General features: G+C 36.0%; 1 protein-coding gene and 1 long non-coding RNA gene across 3 annotated transcripts in view; one reads left to right on the plus strand and one right to left on the minus strand.

Moving 5' to 3' along the window:
* Hs3st-A (Heparan sulfate 3-O sulfotransferase-A) overlaps positions 1 to 23976 on the plus strand; it is a 50215-nt gene extending 26239 nt beyond the window's left edge. Inside the window, exons 3-5 of the mRNA XM_069136459.1 lie at positions 9137 to 9236; positions 10837 to 11341; positions 12185 to 23976. Coding sequence (XP_068992560.1) covers positions 9175 to 9236; positions 10837 to 11341; positions 12185 to 12784 — 1167 coding nt within the window. The 5' untranslated portion in view covers positions 9137 to 9174 and the 3' untranslated portion in view covers positions 12785 to 23976. The remainder of the gene's footprint in view (positions 1 to 9136; positions 9237 to 10836; positions 11342 to 12184) is intronic.
* Positions 1 to 24181, minus strand: part of LOC138191027 (uncharacterized) — a 97491-nt gene that overhangs the window by 23503 nt on the left and 49807 nt on the right. For both annotated transcript variants that reach the window (XR_011177262.1, XR_011177263.1), the window contains exon 3: positions 317 to 381. This is a non-coding gene — a long non-coding RNA (uncharacterized lncRNA). The remainder of the gene's footprint in view (positions 1 to 316; positions 382 to 24181) is intronic.

The raw sequence follows: 24181 nt of genomic DNA on the forward strand, positions 1-24181 counted from the left end.
TACAAACCCCTTTATTACACACGTCTGTACGATGTGTGTAAATATACGTTACATATGTGTATACACGTGGAGATTTTCCACCCCTTGTTTTACACGTCGATTTCACGCTTGATTCTCGAGGGCAGTGGCAGTTAAAAATAATATCCACACACACACATACAAATATATATATATATATATATATATATGTATATATGTATACGGAAAGTGGTGAAATTTCGAGCAAGGCGCGCTTTTTGTGCTGTGTAACAACAACAATAATAATAGTAATAATGGCAATAAAAACCTGAAGATTAACTCTGTTTTACATCCGTACCGTTTTCCTTTGATCTTTTGATTAGTCCTTCCAGTTCCAGAAATGAAAGCCCGCCACTCGTTTGGCTGAAAGACAGAAAGAGAGAGAGAGAGAGAGTTATAAGAGAAAAACATAAGTAGAATATAAAAGATGGTGAAAATTAAGAATGACGAAAAATAATTGATTTTAGATTAAACCGATTAATCGTGTATAATCGATTATTTTTCCTCACAATCGGTTTTTGTTTTTCACTCCCGCGAACAATGCAATACAATATCAATTTATAGGATTTTTAGTAACAATTATTATCATTGTCTTGCTTACTAATTAACCTATTTCGTACAATAAGTGAAAGATGAATGAATATTTTGCACCTGATATCGTAATATATTTTCAACGAAACGATAAATTATAAAAAAAACTTTTCCGCCATTCGAGACTGCACGATGAAATTTACAAAATTGTCGTTTCAAATTCACAGTTTCAAAAAAATACGATACAATCGATTAATCGATGCATCGATTATTTGTAACCAAGCGGTCGTCGCTGGTTGAAATTTCTGCCAAGAGATTGAAAAACGGAATAAAGAAATTGATAAAAATTGTACAAGAGCAAAACGAACGTAAAACCGAAAAATTCTGCAAAACGATAAAATGTTGGTAAGAAATGAAAATGCGAAAAAAAAGTCCCGACCGATCTATTGGCTTACATTCTTTCCCGATTTTATATTTCTCCTTTCCCTCATCTAGTTTTTTTCTAGTTTTTTTTCCCCACCCCAGCTTTGCGGCCGTGCCTCCCCCCCCTCCCCCACCGGCAATTGGGTCGAGGGAACGAAGAGGCTGAATACAAAACAGAGAAAAGTCGATGGTCGCAGCTCGTCTGCCGGCGATATGCGAGGGAAGGAAAAATAAAGAGAGGAAACGGCAAGAAGGGAAGTTTCACGCCTTTTCAAATTCAGCGCGACAGCGATTTTCGTTTTTTTTTTGTTTAAAATATGTCGAAGTAATTCGAATCCCAGAATTGTAAACAAGAATCGAAAATAGGAGAGAAATCGTAACGTTTTCTAAAATTATGGAACTTTCGAAGGAAGCTAAAATCAATTTTTATAAATCTATATTACAAACGATATGGAAAGTTAAATGTGTACAATATATTTATTTTTTTTTATAACATATCTGCCTGCTTTAAAACTTCACAGTATCGAAGTAGAAAATGTTTTGCATTCAGTAAAAACTCGACGATAGTAACACTTCAACATTTTCACACCGCAGACGTGAAATCGTTTGAAAAAAAAATTTCAGTACGTGTGCAAATAAAACCTGCAATACATGCACGTGCCAATTAGCATTTTATTTCGAAAAAGTTGAATTGCCCGTTTGTGTGACAATGAAAAAGATGAAAGGGGGAAAAAAAACGGTTAGAAAAAGTTATCGGAGAATGTGAGAGAGCGAAAGGAGATACTAAAATGACAAACAACCTCGACCGAAATTCAAGCCTAAATCAGCGAGTGTCGTCCCTTGATCATTGCTAAATTTTTTTCACCCACCTCTCTCTCTCTCTCTCTCTCTCTCTCTCTCTCTCGGTCTTCTTAAGAAGGGGAATGCCACGTTGAAGGTCGAAAAAAAACGACCGATTTTTAAGAGTTGAAGTTTTTTTCACAGTAACAACAATCTGATGAAAGAATCGGATTTTTGGTATTTTTGTATTAAGCGTATATTAAACTTGTTTCATACAAAGTCAGGCCCATATTTTTTTTAATATTAAATATTTTTTTAATAAACAATTTATACGAAACTAGTTTAACATACATTTAATAAAATATCAACAATCCGATCACTTTATTAATTAGTTATCCTTGCGAAAGAAAAAGAAACTCTTAAAAATCGGCAATATTTTCGGCTGACTCGATTCGGACCTTTACTACTGCGAGAAGAACCGATCCGCCGTTTTTCTCTATCACTTATACAAAAAGCCCCTGAATTTTTACGATACGTCACCGCGATGGGAACTGAAAATAAAATAAATAAAACAAAATTATGAATTATTTTCCAAACCTGTGCAGAGATGATATAATTTGTTCAGAGTGAATGTTTAATTACTCTCCGACACAACTGTAATGACGCGATTTTTACGCTATTACCGCACAACAAGAAGTGTGATTAAAACTTGGGACGTTATTTTCTGAAACGTTAAAGCAAGTGAATAACGAAAATAAAAATAATTTATAAATTTACTTAGTTTACAACATTTCGCAAAACATTATTGACGTATCGATTATATCGAGCAGAATCGATAACTCTGAATTCACATTCAACGTGTAATATTGCATAATTTACGATAATTATTTCCGACAGGTATAATAATGTATTTAGAGAGATGCGCGTTAGCAAGGCTGAACATAGTTGTATCATTCGTATACTATACGTATAATACTAATCCCGCTTGGCTGACTATCGATCCACCATACATACGAAAAATTACAGATACACCGTAGAACGTTAAAATGACCAACGGGGCTGCGTGGGAAAAGAAAATGAAAACAATAAGAAGAGCAGAAAACAAGAGGATCAGATTCGATCGATTTATGAATAATCTATCCATGTTTGGAATATCGCCAACTTTCACTACGTATACATACGTATACCGGGAGAATCTCTTGAAACTTGAAAATGAACCGCGCGTGCGCCGGATGATTAAATCTCATTGGTCGGCGAAACGTTCCCGCGGCGATATTCTTGTCCGCGACGCAGGCGGGCCAACCTACGCAAAATGTCTGCGTTTGAATTTTCAAAGAGCGTAAGCGTCGAGTTCCGACCGTTCTTCGAAGAATCGACTTTCCGCCCCGACGACAAATGCTTCCGAAACCTTTCCGAGTCGCCGTCTCGATTGTTCGAGATCCTAACCTCGAAAATTCGTAGGAACCACGTTGCCGGCGGAAAGAGTTTGACGGCCGAAAACTCGGGTTGGCCAGCCTGCGCGAACAGCCGATAAAACTCGCGCGTGCGCGGTTCGTTTTCAACTTACAAGAGATTCTCCCGATATGTATTTAATAAAAATTTTCTTCCACTTAGAAATTACGATTTATTTATTTATTCACCATATTGTCCACCTCCTTTTCTTTTAAAAAATTTCTTCAATTAACCTTCGATGATTCGCATATTTAGAAAAAATGAGACGAAATTGTTGTTGTTTTTTTCCCAAAATCGAACCCGTCAAAGGAATTCGAAAAAAGCCTGTGAATAAAAAGAGAGAGAGAGAGAGAGAGAGAAAGGGAGACAGAGTCTCAATGTTTGCATATTATTGATTCCAAGGTTTTAATCTCGCGGTGCGATGCAGCTGAGAAAGGTTATACATATATGTACATATATAGATACATACATACATACGTACGTACATGTACCTACATACCTTATACATCTTGGAAAATGTAGGTTATACGAACAAGAGGCGGAAGGAAATTTACTCTATGTGCGGGGATTCGGGTCGATGAATGGTTATAAGGTGTGTTATACGTCAGGGTTGCAGCCTCGTCGGTCAACCCCATCCCTCCTGCATAATACATGCACACCCAGTGTGTTCGCCCGGCAAGTACATACAATGCACTGCTATTCTATCCACAGTCTATCTATAGGTACTCGTGTATCTATGTACGTACGTACGTCCCTACGTGGGTGCTATAAATGCGACGAGTAACTGAGCAGCGATTAAAATGGCACGTGACTACTACGGTAGTACGCAAACTTGTATGGTATACATAGGTGTGTATATGTGTGTGAATAGGCAACGATAAGCTGCAAAAATACACGACGAGTGTTCGATAGGCGAGGAGTTTAATGAGTTTAAATTAGTGTCGCAAAGTCGGGTTTTATCTTTTATTTTCATTTCATTTTATTCGCTTTTCTACTTTATCGTGGTATATTCATATTTTTCAAAATTCCTGCTCTTCTTCGATTATGGCGAGTGTAACGGTTATCGACACACGCTTGGACACCTTCGTTTTTCAGTGTTATTAATTTTAGACAGAAATCATCAGTTTATCGATGAACAAAATCAATTGCTGGATAGTTAGAGACGATACAAATTTATTTTTTGATGATTTGAAAAGTGAGGACTAAACGGATACTATAAAAAAAAAAAACAGGTCAATAATTGAAACAGGATCAATAACCGGTACACTTACCTTACGTGTGAATATTTTTTTTTTTTTGATTTTCGAAAATATCAAGGTACATATTTTTGAATCGAATTATTTATCGTGCTAATTATACGGTGACCAAAAAATATTTCACCACAGAAATAGGGCAAATTTTAGAAAATCCTCTGCACGATGTAACAAAAATTATTGTTATTATTATTATTATTATTATTATTATTATTATTATGAGCTTTCATCATCCATTATATACTATAACACAAAAATTCCCTGACATCTCTCTCTTTCTCTCTCTACATTTACAAATTTCGAATTCTCTGTGAGAGTTTTTCTTTTTTTTTTTTTTTTTTCACCCTTCACTGTATATCAACCATCGCGTGCGTATGTAATCGAAAGAAATGTTCGCTTAGGAAAGGTAGACGCTTTCTGTATGCAGGATAAAACTAACGAGATTTATTATTTTTTTTTTTTTTTTTTGTTCGCTTCTCACTTCTCTTTCCATTCAAGCCTAGAACGGTGACATTGTTTTTTTTTTTTTTTTTCTCTACCCGAATTCCGTCAACGGGCGGTGAAAAAAAAAAAAAAAAAACGCTCCAAATCTTATGAATTCCATTATGTCGGGCACGTCGTATCGTCAAGTTTCCTCTGCAGGGTTTAATATTCTTCGTTTTCTTGATGAAAAAAAAAAAAAAAAAAAAAAAACTCTTTTCGCACAATTTCAAAAAAAAAAAAAAAAAATTTGGCGAAAAAAAATCGACGCGTCTCTCGGAGTCGAAAACGGTAAACAATCGTTCTCTCTTGCGGCGGGAAATTTGAATTCGCGTTGAGTGTCCTCCCCCCCCCCCCCCCCCCCGTTACCCCGTTCCAGGGTTAATTTCGAAATTGCCGCGTTACATACGATATATCGAAACATTTCGACGAGTAAAATATTCTCGTTAATGGATTCTACATGTATATATTTATTCGACTAACCGAGGGATAAAATTGTAACAACGATCGCTCGTCAAAAATTTAAAACTAAGCAAGCGATCGGGTTCGTTCCGTCTTTCAACCCCCCCCCCCCCCCGTTATTTTTTCATCCCCCACCACCACTACCACCGGCAATTGGAAGGAGGCAGCGCGGCTCAGAAGCGGGCAGGTCAGGTCGATCGGCAGACCTTGACTCATATCATCGGCCGAGGACGTCGAGCTGGGTGGTCTTTTTAGGGGTTGGTACCGGGACGGCGGGCGCATGCGTCCCGACCTCGCCGAGGATGTTGTACGCGTGAAAGAGCCGTGTGTAGCAGAGAGGCGTGGAGGGTGTGTGTAGTATACTATTCCTTTCACGTGCCACGCGAGAATCTCGCCTACGCACTGATTAACGAGAAACTCGCTGCTTGCTTTTCCGTCCTCCTTCCGTAAGCCGCCATCCCCCCCCCCCCCCCCCCCTTTTATTGAGTTATGCCTTTGACTCGACGAATTTACAAGCACACACACACGTACACGCATTTTTTTAGTCTTCTTTGTAATCCAGCTTGACTCCTGCGCCGAACACTCGTTCCATCTTCAAAGGATTCGTTCTTTGTTTGATTTTTTTTTTTTTTTTTCCTTTTTCTTTGAATTTTTTCTTTTTTTTTTTTTTACCCCTCTTCGCCGAATGTGTACGTATGCGCGATTTTAAACGAAATTTTCCATATCCTTGAGCGAGAAATTTTACACGACCTCGAAAATTGTATTAAACACCGAGAGAAATTTTTAGTCACAGTTACCAGCTCGGTACTGAGCTATTTTCGATTTTTTACCAAAATCGAGAAATGTAGTTCTAGGTAGAAAATGAAAATTAATTTTCTACCTATGACCCGGAAAGTCTAGTATCCGTTACTGTTCTTTCTCATCACGATCGCTGTTGCTACATATTCTTCCTACTGTTGCGAAAATTTAATGCTCGTGCAAGAATAAATTGACGTTAACGCTTTATTTGTCTAAAAAAGTAGAGTAAACTTCAAAAACTGATTTTGCGTTGCAACAACCAAAAAAGGATCGACGATAGTGCAAATTTTTTACGTATTCTTAATTTTTTTTTTTTGTTTTTTTTTTTCTCCCACTTGAAAAACCTTCCTTCATTTTTCTCTCGTCTCAATTTTATTTTTTTATCTCTTTTTTTTTTTTTTTTTTTTCATCTCTCCCGCCCCTTTCCCGTTTCCACCATATCCACAAGGGATTTCGAAGATGGATGAACTCTTCTTCCTTATCCCACGTACACCTATAGTTTATACATGTATCATATATATATAATAACAAATATGCACGTGGGTATTACAGCGTATAGAAAAATTTTATCTCGATTACTCGGATCGCGAACAATTTTTTTTTCTTTTTTTTATTTTTTTTCATTCAACATATAATTATTAATATCATTATTTTTTGTCTTCCCGCGACATCTTCCAAGGGTAAAAAATGTAAGGGGATCGTGAAAAGAAAAGAATATTTCTACGAGTTTCGTTCGTTGGATAAAATGTTCGAAAGAAAATGTAAGAGGAAAAGAAGAAGGACACGCTCGGTTTGTAAAAATTTTTGTAAAATTTGACAAAGTAAAAAAAAAAAGAAGAAAAAAAGAAAAAAACGTAATTCGAATTCCGTTCCGTATCCGAATAAAACTTGATCCAATAAAACGTGTACCTGTAGGATATTTGCATGCGAAATTTTGTAACAGCGCATATAAGAGGGGGGTGGTGGATACCGAGTATGTAAAATTATACTCGCGCGGTTCCTCGCGTAATATTATAAGACCACCGATGCAATAGCCTCGGATTTTTCCTCGATACTATCTATGACTCTATCAGCTTGTGAGACCAGACCCTGCGGCACTGCGACGTCTCCTTCAGTAATATTTACGTTTAATAGCCTGCAGCTGCACGTAGTGGATATAAGTAGATACTCGATATACATACATACATATATATATATATATATATATATGTGTATGTATATATGTACAAATATTAAAACGAGTATCGACTATCACATTTTTTGCCTTTCTTCTCTCCTCGTTCCCTTCTACTTCCAACAACTTCTCCTACAACCGAGTTTACCGATTATTTGTAAAAAGAGATTAAAAAAATAAATGAATAAATAAATAAATAAATAAATAGAAATTTATTACAGGTAAACGACTTATTTTTTTTCAAAATCATGATAATATCCACGATCTGTAAATAAATGTGTTCACGTAATCTGAATATAAATAATTGTATTGTCATCGTAAATTGTATCGCTTACAAACATTTGTAATTGACAATTGAATGACAAATTCACGGTCGAAATTATTGTAATTATTCTTCAACGACTCTTCTCATCTCGTCTCTTATTTTTTCCGTTCTCTTTCTCGACTCGTTTAAAATTTTAAGCCGACGAGAGTGTTGTAACAATAGGATGGTGAACTTATTCCTGCGCGTCGGAGAAAGAGAGGGAAAAAGAGAGAGAAAAAAAAAAAGAAAATGAAAAGATATTTGTTACTTTATCATTTTGGAACAAAGGATCTAACTGATGTAACGCAAAACATGGTCAATAATTTGCACACCTTGGCAAACAAAATTTTTCCGTATCCCTAGAGAGAAAAAAAAAAAGAAACAAGAAATTATTCCAAAGTATTAAATAAATACGATACCTAAATAGATTCAATCACGGTTGAGTTTTTTTTTACTTTCACTTCTCTCTACCTTTTTCTTTCTCCTCCCACTCAAGACGAAGTAAGGAAAACGGAAATACGTCACGTCACCTGATTCCGAGTTTCTACACGTATACATCTATATTATTCGCTATATACTAAACTCTTTTGTATTATCCTTTCCTTTTAACAATTCGTGGTTGGGATAGAATAGAATCGAGTATAATAGAACAGAATAGAATGGAATGTAATGGAATGGAATGGAATGGAATATAATGGAAGAGCTGTCTGTACGTTGTTTCGGTCCGTTTGTTTCTTATACGGCGTCAGATTATCTAAACAATGGTTAAAATTAGCGGCTCGATAATTGAGGGGATGAAAAATCGTACCTTCCATTTTTCTCTAGGTCCGATCGTGTACGATGTATAATGTTTAATAGGAAGTAGCGCCGAGATATTATCGCAGGATAATCGTCCGTGGTCCGTTATTAAATAAAAATAAAAGAAGAAAAAGAAATAAAAATAATTGTTTGCTTCTATTCGTCAAGCAGCTATTTTAAATCGCGATAAGGAAGTAAATTTATTGCAACAAAGTTTCACCCGATGCGATAACGATAAAATAATCGAGAGTTTGGCGAAGGGAAACGAACGATTAATATTATTCCATTTTGTATGCAGAATAACAATAGTTGAGTATTAAGTGTATGACGTAAAATACAAATTCAATTTTTATACAATCTTAATCTTGTTGAATGATTCTCTTCAATCAATCAAAGATCTCAACGACGATTGAAATTTTACGCAACTATTATTAACTAGTACGGGTATAAATAAACATCAACGTTTCGTCGAAAAATTCTACAACTCATTTTCGATGATTAATAGTTCGTAAGTTTGAAGGAGAAAAATAAATAAATAAATAAAATAATAATAAATCATTTGCCACCAATTAATAATTCCTCGCACAATTAATTTAAACGAGTTATTAATAATCTTGTAATACCAGTTTTTTTTTTTTTTCTCTTCTCGCAATATGTTAACAGGTCTGAAAATAATGCGGTGAGGAAAATTCACAGCGCAGATGCTCAGCAAAAAGTATTCGCCTCGTCAAGACTGGTCCTACCAATCCCCCATAGATGTTTTGTAAGTTGACCTACGATGATTTATTTAAAAAATAATAATTAGTTTTCACCATTTTATACACGTTTTTTTTTTTTCTCAATTTCATAACCCAACTATCGTCAAGTTTTCGAGTAGCTAATATTCAGATATTTATATTATATAATTGAAAATACTCGTGTCAATCTCATAACTACATTTTCCCCTTCGACAATAATTACAACGAATAATTATCGCAATGCGTTATTGCACCTGTATACGTATAATCAATTATATACAGTCGCTGGCTAGAATAATTTTCCCAACAAACGCGAGAGAGTCGACAACGACAAAAAAAAAAAAAAAAAGCGAATGTACTAAAATTATGAACGACGAGTTTAGCAAGCATGAATTAAACATTTCAAATCGCTCTATAGAATGGTGAAAAGTTTCGAATATTGTTGTAGAGAAAAAAAAAAAGAAAAAAAAAAGGAAGAAGGAAAGTGAAGTTTTATTCGATTTCCATAGGGGTGAAAGAAAGAAAAAAAAAAAAAAACTCCGGCAAACAGCGATGCAATCTTTGTACGCGATCGATGAAAGCGATGGAGTTTCGATGGTGAGAAACGGATGAAGGATATTTCAATATTTGTTTGGTGAAATACGATTAGAATCTCCCGGGTACAGCATATACATATACGACGGTTATGTATTCCTTGTACGTGTAATACGAGATCAGCAAATTGATCGAACAGTCGTCCAGTCGCTTGCTTTCCGCCGCTTCATACGTACACTCGTATAAGTCAGAGTTCACACATCGAGGGTTATACATATAATAATACGCAAGATACACACGAACGATCGTACAAGTAATAATATTTTATTCATCCGGTTGATCTAGGCGAAAACGAGAGATAAATTTGACCCGCGTTATCTGTACAAGATGAAAGATGACTAAATTCATTCAAACTGATTACCTCAGATATCTATGTATATAATAACTGAAAGTAGATGAAGTCGAATGGGAGATTCGTCTATATGACGATGAAAGATAAATTTTACTCGAGTTATCTGTATAAGATCAAAGATGACTAAGTTCTTCCAAGATTATTATCTCAGACATCGTTGTAATGACTAAAAACAGTATGAAGCTGAACGGGAGATTTTTTTCGATGAAGAGAAAGGTAAATTTGTCCCGCGTTATCTGTACGAGATGAAAGATGACTGAATTCATTTAAGACGATTATCTCAGATATCTTTATAAAGAAGTGAAAAAAAGACGAAGATGAACGAGAGATTTGCTGGGCAATAGTGAAAGATAAGTTTCATCCGTGTTGTCTGTACAAGATGAAAGATGACTAAATTCATTCAAGATGATTATCTCAAATATCGTTATATAGTAACTGAAAAAAAAGCACGAAGGTTAACGGGAAATTCGTCCAGGCGAGAATGAAAGATAAATTTCACCCGCGTTATCTGTACAAGATGAAAGATGATTATCTTGAGATAATTTTTTTTTTTATCTAGATAACGTACAATCAAATTAATTTTTCCAAGTTTTCAAATAAAATATGTTCCGAGTTAGAAAATGAGCGTACGAATCGAGGCCGTGCTGGCATCGAAAACGAATGACGTGTCTGACCGACAGATGGATGCCGCGATCCGCCATGAGGCCGGCAGAGGCGGACGCGGCGGACTGCATCCTGGTCGTCGGCATATCGCGTCCGAAGATGGCGGCGGCGTTCCTCTCCGTGGCCCTGATATCCCTATTCCTGACGTTTCACGTCCTCTACGACAGCGCCGTCTACAGTCTGCACGCCGCCTCGGGTGTCGAGGGCAGGACGGTGCAGGAGATGGTCTCGAAGGTCCGAGTCACGCCGCCGCTACTATTCTCGAACAAGGTACACTTCCCAAGGACGAGCCGGCATCTACCCCAGGCGATAATAATCGGCGTTAGAAAATGCGGCACCCGCGCCCTCCTCGAGATGCTGTTTCTACATCCCCAGATACAGAAGGCGGCCGGTGAGGTTCACTTCTTCGACCGCGACGACAATTACGGAAAGGGCCTCGAGTGGTACAGGAGGAAGATGCCGTACTCGTTCAAGGGGCAAATCACCATCGAGAAAAGTCCCAGCTACTTTGTCACACCCGAGGTAACGATGCTCGAATTAACTTTCTTGCTTTTTTATTATTTTTAAACCTTACAGGCGCCTCGATGTTTGGGAAGTTGGAATTAACCGGTTGACTGGTACAGTTTTCGTGCAGAAACTGGTGGCCACATATAACCGACCAAATTACACCGAAAATTGGTACCCGGGGTTTTTTTAATACAGGGGTAAGTTGGCGTAAATTGTTCCGTTGTGTTCAAATTCGAAATGCGGTGTACCTGTATGGGTTTCAACTATTCCTGTCACCGTTTTGGATCCTTCATATTGCAATTCTTCAATTCTGACAACGGACCCATCATCAGCGACCTAAAAAAACCCCGAGTAACAAGTTTCGAAGGACTTATTCCACTTCTCGATTTTTTGGTAGGTACCTGCAAGGGTGCTGAGGCCTCTTTGAAGCCGCCATTTCGAACTCGAATCCGATACCGAATTTATCAATTCTGCTTTCAAATTTGGATTCAGCGACTCCCAAAACTGTAGTGTACCAATATTCGTCCAAATCCATCGAGAATCGTCAGACTAATTAAAAAACGTCCATGTTCCAAGAGTCCAATTCGGACACTTTTTTCCTGTACACATCCGATCGATTACCAGTCAACCGGTTAGTCAATTACCGTAAAAAGTACCGTCAAGTACATGACCGAACCATTTTACCTCCGTACCGTCTTCCCTCGGTGAAATTTGACCGACGAAGATAAAAATCTGATTTACCGTAAAAAACAACACCCCGACTTCCAGAGTCCATTTACCAAAAAATTTCCTCTAATTTTTTCGGCTTACCGTACGCAAGAATATAAAGAAGAATATATACCGCTTGATTTCCAAAAGGTACCGGAGAGAATCAGGGCTATGAACGCTAGCGTGAAACTATTGCTGATAGTTCGCGAGCCGGTGACGAGAACGATATCGGATTACACCCAGCTTCGAAGCCACGGTTCAACGGCGTCCTCGGCAACGTCTTCGGCGACGTCCTCGTCGAAGACACCGCCTCAGCAACCCTCGTTCGGTCGTAGTTTCGAGGACCTCGTCCTGCTGCCCGACGGTTCGATAAACGAGTCGTACAGACCAGTGGCGATATCGCTTTACCACACGCACATGCACCGATGGTTGGAGGTCTTTTCGCGGAGTCAGATCCTCGTGGTTAACGGAGACCAACTGATCGAGGACCCGGTTCCCCAGCTGAGAAGGATCGAGGAATTCCTCGGCATAGAGCCGCGCATCGGCAGGCAGAACTTCTACTTCAATCACACGAAGGGCTTTTACTGTCTGAGAAACGAGACGGCCGACAAATGTCTACGCGAGAGCAAAGGTCGAAGACATCCGAGAGTCAGTCCTGTTGTCGTCACGAAGCTAAGACGGTTCTTCAACGAGCACAATCAACGATTCTACGAACTCGTTGGCGAGGATCTAGGATGGCCCGAGGAGTAGAGACGATCGTAGATCGGACGACGGATGTTGGTCGTGATCACGGTCTTACATACAGGTCCGGAAACTATTAGGGTGGGGAATGACTCGGATAATGAGGCAGAACCGTGGTTCTCGTCTTCGCCGTCTGCAGCGCTGCCCCCTTGGGGTGAGCCAATCGTAAATCAGATCCGAACAGCTGATTTTTCGGAATCAACAATCCTGAATAACACTCAAAAATGAAGAAAGATGCGTATAAAAAATGATTGAGATGTTTACCAGCATTCCATGGCGGGCGTGATAATTGTTTTATTTTAACGGAATCCTCAAATGTTTAAGTCAACAAAATCCATAAACGTCAAGCGAAGGCTCACAACTTTTGAGACAGTTTGAGATCTTGTGCAGATGATCCACCGCTTACACACCTTACACTGAGTTACGAACTGTCAAAAACTTCGATGAGCAGGTTATCTTATCGGTATATATCTATATCTATCATACCCCGGGCCGATGGCGCCCCTAGCGGATAGATAGGAAACAAGACCGTGTGCCTCACTAACGGTGACACCCCCTACCACTAAAAAAGTGCCGGAGTTACCAGACCTGTATGTAAGACCGTGGTCGTGATGATCTATCGAAGTACGACGATGCGGATCGAGTTGATCGGCTGTGATACGGAAACTTTTCTTCTTATTGTTAAGACGTTATTTGACCGATATTACCAGCCAAAATTGAGTCTCGGTGAGAATCATCTTATCAACTTGGTTATGATATTCATTTTTTTCAGACTGTCAACTCATCGCGAAGTGTTCAAATATTCTCACCGAGAATCACTTTTGGTTGGGAGTATCCGTCCGATAGTACTTTAAAATCGTGAATTTCAGCTAAAAATAGCATAATTATTTGTAACTTTAAAAAGATCTGGCAATCGAGATGAGCTCTAGTTCGTTAAGATCCTTCGGACGATACGATCTTTTCCTTGCGGAAATGATCAAATTCTGGGATCTCTTCAAAATCATCGACGACTACGGTATCGTAGCTGAAATTTATGGATTTTGAAACTTTATTTTTCCTCAAAGTTAATATTGCTTGAACTAAATTCAACTCGATGAACTTCAGTCGCAATTTCAAACCTTCGTTATACGGTATTTCCGTCTTTTACAGCTCTTTGGCTTAAAGGCACATAGCACTCCTACCCTTACCGACCGAGCATAATCACCCTCATTCTTCCTATATTAAATAAACAAACGAACGGAAAGGGTTCAAATTTAGACGTTGCATCGCTCTCTTGTACCAAAATTCATCGTGGAAATTTCCACCCTTTAACAATTCGTTTGTTTATTTAATATACGAAGAAAAAGGGTGAGTTTGCTCGGTCGGTAAGGGTGGGAGTAATGCGTAACCTCAACATTTCCGTTCTCCCGGCATTATATTCGCCTGTATCAATCCTTGCACGAACGCACGTCGATTCTCCCTCCGTATTAAACCCGCAATACCTCGGTATAAAATTCGAGTCAAGTATGTTTATAAACTTTAGTGCAATCGGGAGTCTTACAGCCGGATAGTTAGTAGTATAATATATTAATTATTTTCGTTCTTTCATTTTCTCTCCTTATTTTTCGTTTTTTCTCTCCAAAATTTATTCGACAACGTGACAAAGAATTTTTACCGTCGCCTAGTTTCAAAAAATCAAACACTTTGTCTAATTCTCCCATTTGAGAAGAAAAATTTTGTTAATTTATATTGATTATATATCCTGCAGCTATAAACAAAAGATTTATCGCACACGGCAAAGTTTAACTTTTTTTCGTCGATTAAACAAACATATCTGTGTCTTTTTTTTTTTTTTTTGTCAACACTTTCTGTTATTTATTCCAACGATTTGTTCTAGTAAGTATCGTAAGACTCCCGTTACGCCTGTTATACCTGATATATTCTCCTGTCGCGTGAATGAAACAGAAGAGAAAAAATGTGTAAAAGATGGGCGAGGGGTGAAAAAAAAACATGAACAAACGAGAAAAAAACAAAAAAAAAAAAAAAAACAGTAACGCCGGCCAAAACGGACGCGGGTCTGCAGGTAAGGCGATCCCTCAAAAATGAGTTGAAGCCGGAGAAAAGAATAAATAAATAAATAAATAAAAAAATAAATAAAATAAAGTAAAATAAGAAAAGCATTTTCCGACAACGAGAGGATCCTTCGTCCGGACGTCACACACATTATACAAGGTGCCTAGTCATATGATAAGTAATTATGGTATTTTGTAATAACGCACACCGCGAGAAAAACACGAGGCTACGACGGATCAAGGATTGATAATATTGTAATACTTGTTACGCACACACATTATTATCCCTGCAGATTCGCGTCGGGTGGATCAAATTGGTCCGAATAATATCGATAGTATAATGATAGTAATAATAATATTATTAATAATAATAATGATGATAGTAATAACAGTAATAGTATAAATAATAAATTAATTTATTAATAGACGAATGGGGGGGAGTGAAGATATAGAAGGAAATTGGGGGGGGGGGGGGGGGATAACAGAATATTAAAACATATCGTAAATAATAGTTACTACATTATACACGTATAATATATATACACATACCTACGGTTAAATTATTATTAATTATTATGAAAAGATTTAATATTTTTATAAAAATCCACATTGGAAGTTGTTATATTAATTGTTAAGTGCGTCGCGTATTTTTAATTATATAATTATAATTATTATTATTATTATTATATATTGTTCTAGGTATAATGTATGTCACACTTACTGTACATATATTACAGGTATATATATACATGAGTGTGGGTGAATATATGCGAATTAAGGTGTGTGAAATTGGTGAAAGTCGACGGCCGCAACGTGAAATAATTTTCTTTTCTTCCACTATTCAATTCAATTTAAAGCTAAAACTTTCATCGTATTTATATACATGGGGCATTCCACGTGAAATCAGTAAACGGTTTATCGTGACATTTTTTACGTTCACCAAGAATTTATTCACCTCTTTTCCAATCACTCGTCTTTACACAAACATTTTTTAAAAATCACAGGGCAAAGACGTGTGATTAAAAAAATGTGACAATTTTTTGGGAATCTTTTCAGGGTTCGTACTAACGTAGGGAAAATTCCTTGCTAAATTTAAAACAGAATGTTATGGCAAACAGTTTACTGATTTGGCGTGGAATACCCCATATATATATATAAATCAACCGATAAAAGTTTTTGTGACGAAAGAATATCGAACACATGTACTCGAGGAGTAAAGATCGAATCGAGACATTTGTACCGGTGAAAAGTTGACTCGAAAAATATTCTCAAGCTTTTTTTATCACGCGAATTCATCCGTTTGAAAAATTTAGCCCTCTTCGAGAGAGAGGAAAGATGTTGGAAATTGTTTGCCGTGGGTATCGACTACGGGAAAATTGATTTCGCGACGTTTGTTTCAGTTTACATTTTTCATTTCAACGAGGTGAAAAATATATTTCTGTAATCATTATTGTATTTAACAGGAACGGATGTTTCATGCGGTGGCAAAAAATTGAAGCGGAAATCGCGGAACGAATGAAAAGAGAGCGAGAAGCTATTCAGGCGTCGTTGTAATAAATAGCCAAGTTATCGTTACGCTGTATCGCACGATACCTATTTTTAATACCAAGTGCAATCCTCACATATCAATTTCAAATTCTACGCATATCTTCCGATATACAACGCGTGCGTGTATTGCAAATACCTAGACGCGAGTTGCATAAATCTTTGATCTGTAAGTTTGTACGCGCGTATATTACGCGTAGCTAGTAAATTATATCATACATTACCGATATTTGCGCGTTTCAAACGTGCCGGAATGCGTTTTATTCCACGCGGTTATACATCCGCAAAAGTACGAGACATACCGATGATTCTATTTAGCAATTATTTTTTTTTTTATTTCCATAATCCTCGTTACTATTACGAGTATAAACTGCAAAGCACGCAGTGTGTTATTGTCTCAATATTTCACTAGATAGAAAAATTACTGGAACACCGTGCGAAGGTCTAGATATAGAATATACATGGATAAATAATCAGCCGTGCGGTATTAAAATTAACAATACCACGGCAGAAATATTTATAAAATCTCCGCATTATTTACACACGAAGTAATTAATCCAACGCTTGATCAACTTCCACCAATTTGTCCAATATTTTCCAAGCATAATGTTATCTCCGAAATTTTGTGATATCGTCGAAAGTATATATCTATATCTATATATGTATTATATAATATCGTAACATATTGTTCGAGTAATTAATTTTGACGGGAAAATTCGCGTTATTTCATTTCTTCAACTATTCTCGAAGTTGTTGATGTGAATTTTCTTTCTCTCTCTCTCTCTCTCTGTCTCTCTTTAACCATGATTCCTTAAAGGGCGTCTCGAATTACGTACGACTTACCGGGTTTCCCGAATTCACGTTTGACTTTTCTATCATACCGTTTATATAACGTCCGTAGACTACATAACACTATTGCACGTGACTAGGACGTGATATAGGAAAATAAGGTACGTGCGTTTTATACGTGCGTGTAAATGTAACGTATTTTACAAGAGTGTTTACCGAATCTGGGCAATGTGCCCAACTGTTGCAATCCCCGTGAATATAAGTATATTATATACGTATACATCGACTATATATACATACATATATACATATATGTAAATGTATACTTTCAACGCCGATTTGTCACCGCGTCGAAATTTTTCCCACCCGGTTAAGCAACGTTCCGACAAATTGTGACAAACGATTTTTCTTCTATTTTCGCGGCGAAAAAAAAAACAACCCAATTGTAAGAGATATTTTATCGTTAAACACGTTTAGAAATTTATCGTAGATACGGTAGATAGAAAAGTTTGCAACAGATAAAAAATTACGACGACGATGATAGTAATAATATTAATAATAATAATAATCATAATAATAAGAACGCTGAAAAATACTATTCGATTTAAGTCGAAGTATCGCGCGCTAACAAATATCGTGCGATAAAAAATTTGTTTTATATTCGATACGTGCTAGGAAATTTTGAAAACCAGCTGTTATTATGACAGTTTGAAAGGTTATTCCTTCACCGATGATAGAGTTTGAAAAAAAAAAAAAAAAAGAAAGAAAAATTGAATTCTGCTGCTTAATTACGCTATAGATCGGTGTTGACGGGAAAATGAAAGAGAAGGACACGTTTGAAATGGTTTACGTGGAATTGGTTTCGAAAAGATGAGAATTTGAAAAAAGGGACACTGTATGGCAGAAAAAAAAAGAAAAGAAAGAAAAGAAAAATAGATTTCAAACGCGTCGGATATAATGATAGGTTATACGGCAGAAGGTACGATGATAATGATGATAATACGGAATGGCAATAACGACGTGCAGCACGCCTCGCAGACGCGCATCCATCATCAACCTCAGGTGTATAATTAGCGTGTAGCAGTCTATAAATACACCAATATGTATGTATAACCCTGTGTACCTACGTAGGTATAACAATAGGAAGCGAGAAATTAATCTATAGGCAAACCGCCTTGCGTTATATGCACACCAGTCGTGTTAATTAAGGTGTTTTTGCAAAAAATAATTCACAATTTCACACCGTGACAACACCTGAACAGTTTGTTTTCACTTCTTTTTCGAATTTGTCAAGAAATATTTTGTAGCGCTTCGATTGTTGTTTCTTTCCTGATCACGATACGTAACGCAACGATACATCGCAACCGGGAATCCATATCTCCCAAATTAAAATTTCGTATTAAATAGTGACTATTTCACCAGATTGAGTTAATGACAAAAACATTCGTGAAATACGCTTCTCAAACATCAACTCGAGATGCGATGTTACGAGTGTGTGTCTCCTTTGCGTCGTATAAATTTAAAACAATTTTTAAAAAAGTGAAAAATCAACCCAGCGGGATCTTTTCCATAACGTAAATCTCTCATCGATAAACAAACTTTTTAGAAACTGCCGTGGTCGAAAATCGCAAATTAATTTTCTAACTCAAACACCCTTAATACACATGTACAATTTAATGTAGAACGTGAATTGCCAAAAAATGGATGGTCCGATGCGCATGCGCTAAAATTCGAGAGCAAGCGAGATTGTTTTCTCAGGGCTACCAACTTTCGTAAATTCATATCGCCGAAAGTTGTCAAAATTTTCGAGGTTATACACAAACGTCGCGGCGAACTGCCGTCTAAATTTTTATGCAAGTTGGTTGCACCGACGAAACAACCGCTTTTGCTCTCGAATTTACGCGCATGCGCGTTAAGCCGTTCGGGCCTTAGCAATTCGTTTTGTACGTACAAACGTACGTACGTGCATATATATGTAAGGTGTATTTACGTTAATTGCGGCAGATTCCGCGGTAAATTACAAGTTACAAGGCATGGAAAGGCGTGAAAGAAAAGACGGGGTAAAAAAAGATGAAGAATATAGATACCTGAAAGCATATCAGACACGAACAAAAGCTAATTTTGAGGATGATTCATTCGCAAAGCCTGCAAGTCCAACCTGCTGCTGTAGAGATAAAGAGAATTGTTGTTATCGCAATATTACATTGTGCAACAAGTAAGGAAACTCGGTCTTTTCGGGCCGAGCGTGAGTTTGCGATACGAGTCGTAGGTGAGCCGGAGACGAGTATCGAAATTACGCGAGTCGAACAGACCGTCGCCTCCTTACGGCGCGTTTTTTCACCAAGCACGAAATTGAGGTTAGGGTCACGTGACGTCAGATTTGTTCGCGACGGCGCATGCGCGGAGTGCGGAAAATACCACTTTCCAACTCTTAGGACTTAAAAGTTGTATTTTCGTTACTCCGCGCGTGCGCATTAGCGGAATCACTCTATCGTCATAGAAACGGGCGTACTTTGTGAACGGAAAACACGAGTGAAAAAAACGGGTGAGACATGCTCACGTTGTGAAAAAAAATTTCCGCAAGGATACACCGACTCCACCTTCCGGTTTCTTGGCTTTATATAATTATAACGTACGATTCTTAGAAAATCTATCCTCCGTAATAGCGATAAAGACTCGACCACCATGCGACGTGTAATCTTGGGTAATTCTTCTCGCACAAATTGTATCCTTATAACAAAACCTGCCGAAGCTTTTCTCTATCTGTATCCCTCGATTTTCCTTCTCATTCATCGAGTGATAAGAATTCTGTTTTTCTCTTTTCCGCAAGTCAAGATTAAAAAATAGAACAGAGTGAACAAAAAAGAAACAAAAACAATATTTTGCTTTAGCAAAAGATTAATCTACATGCTATTACTTAGTATATAAACGTCGCGTGTATACATAACATATATGTATATAAATTTATTTGCAAAATCACGCTTTTCAAACTACTTTGCAACGCGGTTGACGACGACGAAGAGCGGCGCGCATTTCCCGCATTTCCTCTCGAGGATTCCCGCTGGGCGTTTAATACATTCTCTGCATCTCTGCGGCTATTCCTCACTTTACATACACACACACGTACCTCGTACACGTATACTTTACACATTCAAAGCAACGTTTACATCGTGAGAGTAACGCATATATATATATATATATATATATATATATATATATATATATATATATATTTGTAAATGCATTATACATACCTACCGTAATAAATTCTACTCGAGATTTCGCGCAAAAGAGAAATACACACATGTGTATATGTATACATATATATATATATATATGTGTGTATATATATATAAATATGTACAGGTAACAAAAATTGTGTATTCATGTTATACATTTATATATATATATACCGCGTTCTCTGGAACAGCCCCATGCAGTAAAAGCACTCCGTGAGCGAAAGTTTTTTTTTTTCTTTTTCTTTTTTTGCTTTCTCTCTCGTTCATCCTTTTTCTTTTTCTTCAAATCTCTGCGGTAGATACACCCATGCATGCACAAGTATTGCATACATGTTTTACGTACAATGTGATATTGTAGATTATTGTGATCAATTTTTTTTTCCTTGCCGGGAAAATAGAGAAGGAAGGAGAAAAAAAAATAAATAAATAAAATAAAAGAAGAAACTTCTTCCGGACGTGGATTAGTCGTTGGTTCGAAAGAGATTTTTTATGATAAAGGGCAGAAATATCATACCTATATATATATATATATATATATCAATGATTTCGATGAATCGTTAAAGAAAGAAGAGCGAAAATATATATATATATATGTGTGTGTACACAGACATATCAATAAACGAAAACCCTCAAGATAATTATGATACATTGGAATAATTATATACATATAACACGTATCCCGTAAATAAGTTTACAGGTGATATCTTAGATTGAAATCGTAACGAAACATATCAAATAATACGCAATGAACTTTGCGTGTTAGGAAAGAAGAAGAATTCGTATAAAAAAGAAAAAGCAAAAAAAAAAAAAAAATCACACACATACGTATAATGTAATAAGAGTATATTATACATGTATATACACGTATCGCGTACGATAGATCCGATTTTAGATTAGTTAGACACAAGCATCGTAATGTAGTTAGACATATGTAATAACATAACGAAATCTTAAGTCTATTTATATTCGATTAATAGGACACGCGGTAGTAATATTGTTATACAGAATAATGTATAAATCAATAGAATCCCGACGTTTTATCACTGACACTGTTACGTAATAATACGTATCTAAGTACAACATATATGCTCTATACAATGTATAGAGAATACACGTTACAACGTGTAATAAAGTGACCGTCGGTGGCAAATTATACAATTTATAAAACGATTCCTGAATAGTTTCGGTATATAAGAATATAGGAATGTAATGATATGTGTGAGTGTTGAGAAAACATTTGGAAGGAGGGGGGGGGAGGGGGGAGTATGGAGGATGAAAATTTTTCAAAATCAAAGTATAATGCGTGGTGTGTTTAACGCAGTATAAAGGATTGGCTGCAAAAAAAGCTGTTAAAAAGTTGTCAGTTTTTCTCGCGTACGCAGCGGGGGTCCTATTATAATATGACATATATACGTATTATAGATTATATACATAATTAAATTAAATTAATTGACTCATGAATTCAACATATCACGTCTTAATATACACAAAAATAAAAAATATAAATATACAATATACATATATATGTATAAATTTACAGATGTATATGTAATGATAATTATATACAGAACATCCTAAGTCTGAACCTCTGCAGAGTACCTGTAAAACAATCTCTCCGTGTAAAATTACACGTCACATTTTAGTTTTGGTTTTTTTTTTTTTTACATACGTTATTCTCTTCCAGTTTTAGGTAGCGAAAATTTTGTCAAATTTTTTCCCCTACTCGCGACAGATGATCAATGATTATTTTCCATATGATTTTCAATCTTCGCGATCGGCAAGAAAATCTTTTGACAAACGCGTCGTGACGCAATATTTGTATAAAAATAACGGAGAGATTGGGTTTAACGCATTATACCGCGAGGGTATGTGATGAAACAAATATCAGAGATATCAAAATAATATTTATGTATTATATACGTGCATATATCTCTGTACAAATACCCGACACGTTGCTGTACACGTATAATGTAATGTAAAATATCGCGAGGTCGAATATTTTCATCTCATCATTTTTTTATTTAATTATTAATTTCTTTTAATTTTCACTCTCTCTCTCTCTCTCTCTCTCTCTCTGTCTTGAAAATAATAAATTTGAAAAGAAAGGTACGGAAATAAAAAGACAAGAAATGAATAAAAAAAAAAAAAGAAATTAACAAACAAATCGAAACGCAAAGAGATGTGTTCGGTTATTTGATTCGTTGTACGGTAAATTATTACCACTTCTAATTTTCCACTCGTACCTCATGTTTGTCATCGAACAAAATGTCACGAAGTTTGAATGTAAGATACAGCAAGGTGTTCGGTATTGTATAAATCATACATTACGTGTATACATACGAATACAATAATAACAACACGTACGTACCGCGTGATGAAGAACGTAAAAAGAAAATGGTGAAGAAATTGAAGGAAAATAGAAAAAAAAAAAAAAAAAAACAGTAGATAAATAAGTATAAATCAAATAAGAATCGCTAATAGGTAATGAGGGGGAAAAAAAAAGTGGGGGGGGGGAACATAGCTCTAAAAAGCAATATATATATATATATACACACATATAATAATAATAATAATAATAATAACGGCCACGCTGAAATTATCGACACATATCAATGAATTGCCTCTCTTTAAACGTCATTATACGGTGAATAAGTGAATAGAATAAATAAATGACTAGACAAAAATATACAATGTGAAAATGATCCGTAATGAACCTGTCGTCATTATGTCTGACACGATATGTATGCGCAGTGTGTGCAACGATACTATGTATATATTTACATCCGACGCCATTATATAGAAAAAGTTTTGTTAACGATGTTGCGTATAATAGAAAAAAAACGTCAGAAGAGTTGCACGTTACAATGAGTAACGAAACGCAGAACGAAAGATAGAGAAAGAAAAGAGCAGTAGAAAAAAAAAAAAAAAAAAAAATCAACAAACAAATAAAAGATAATGTGAATTATATAGGTATAAGTATTACCATAAATTACAATGTACAGATATAAATATAGGTATGTAATGTATAATAATAATAATAATAATAATAATAATAATAATAATAGTAACAACAACAACAACAACAACAACAACAACAACAATAATACATAATATATATGCATATATACATATAGTATAAAAATATTGTGCATTTTTCTATTTCTTTTATGCGAATGATAATATTTTGAATTGTATGACAGTTTCAAAAATTTGGTTGTATTCGAAGAAGAAGAGGAAAGAGGAGAAAAGTAATCGAATCGTTAATTGTATCGTGTTGAATAAAATTGAGATCCGTATATAAATGCAATAATTTATACGGTAATTACTATATACAGTATGCATAGGGTGCATTATACATTATGTAATGAAATATACATTACACATTATACAATCTCCTCGCAATCAAACTCTGAATGTTTTAAAAAAACAAATAACCTCTATACATATGCGTACATAAGTGGTATACAGGTACGACCACGTGTGTAAGCGAATAAAAAAAGAAAAAGAAAAAAAAAAAAAAAGAGAGAGAGAAATGGAAAAACTAAAGAGAAAATCAATAAATGAAAGAATAAATAAACTTAATATGCGGATAAGGGAGAGAAATAAATAAATTCATATACATACATATATATTTTTGCTTTCCATTTTGAAAGAAATGTGTATCATATTATAGGTATACATATATATATATACATATATATATATATATATATATGTATTGAAATTTAGTGTAATAAAAAGTATTATTAGTTTTCCAACCTGAAAGGAAAAGAAGTGGGGAA

This window comes from Neodiprion pinetum, chromosome 5 (assembly GCF_021155775.2).
Source record: "Neodiprion pinetum isolate iyNeoPine1 chromosome 5, iyNeoPine1.2, whole genome shotgun sequence".
Classification (NCBI taxonomy): Eukaryota; Metazoa; Arthropoda; class Insecta; order Hymenoptera; family Diprionidae; genus Neodiprion; species Neodiprion pinetum.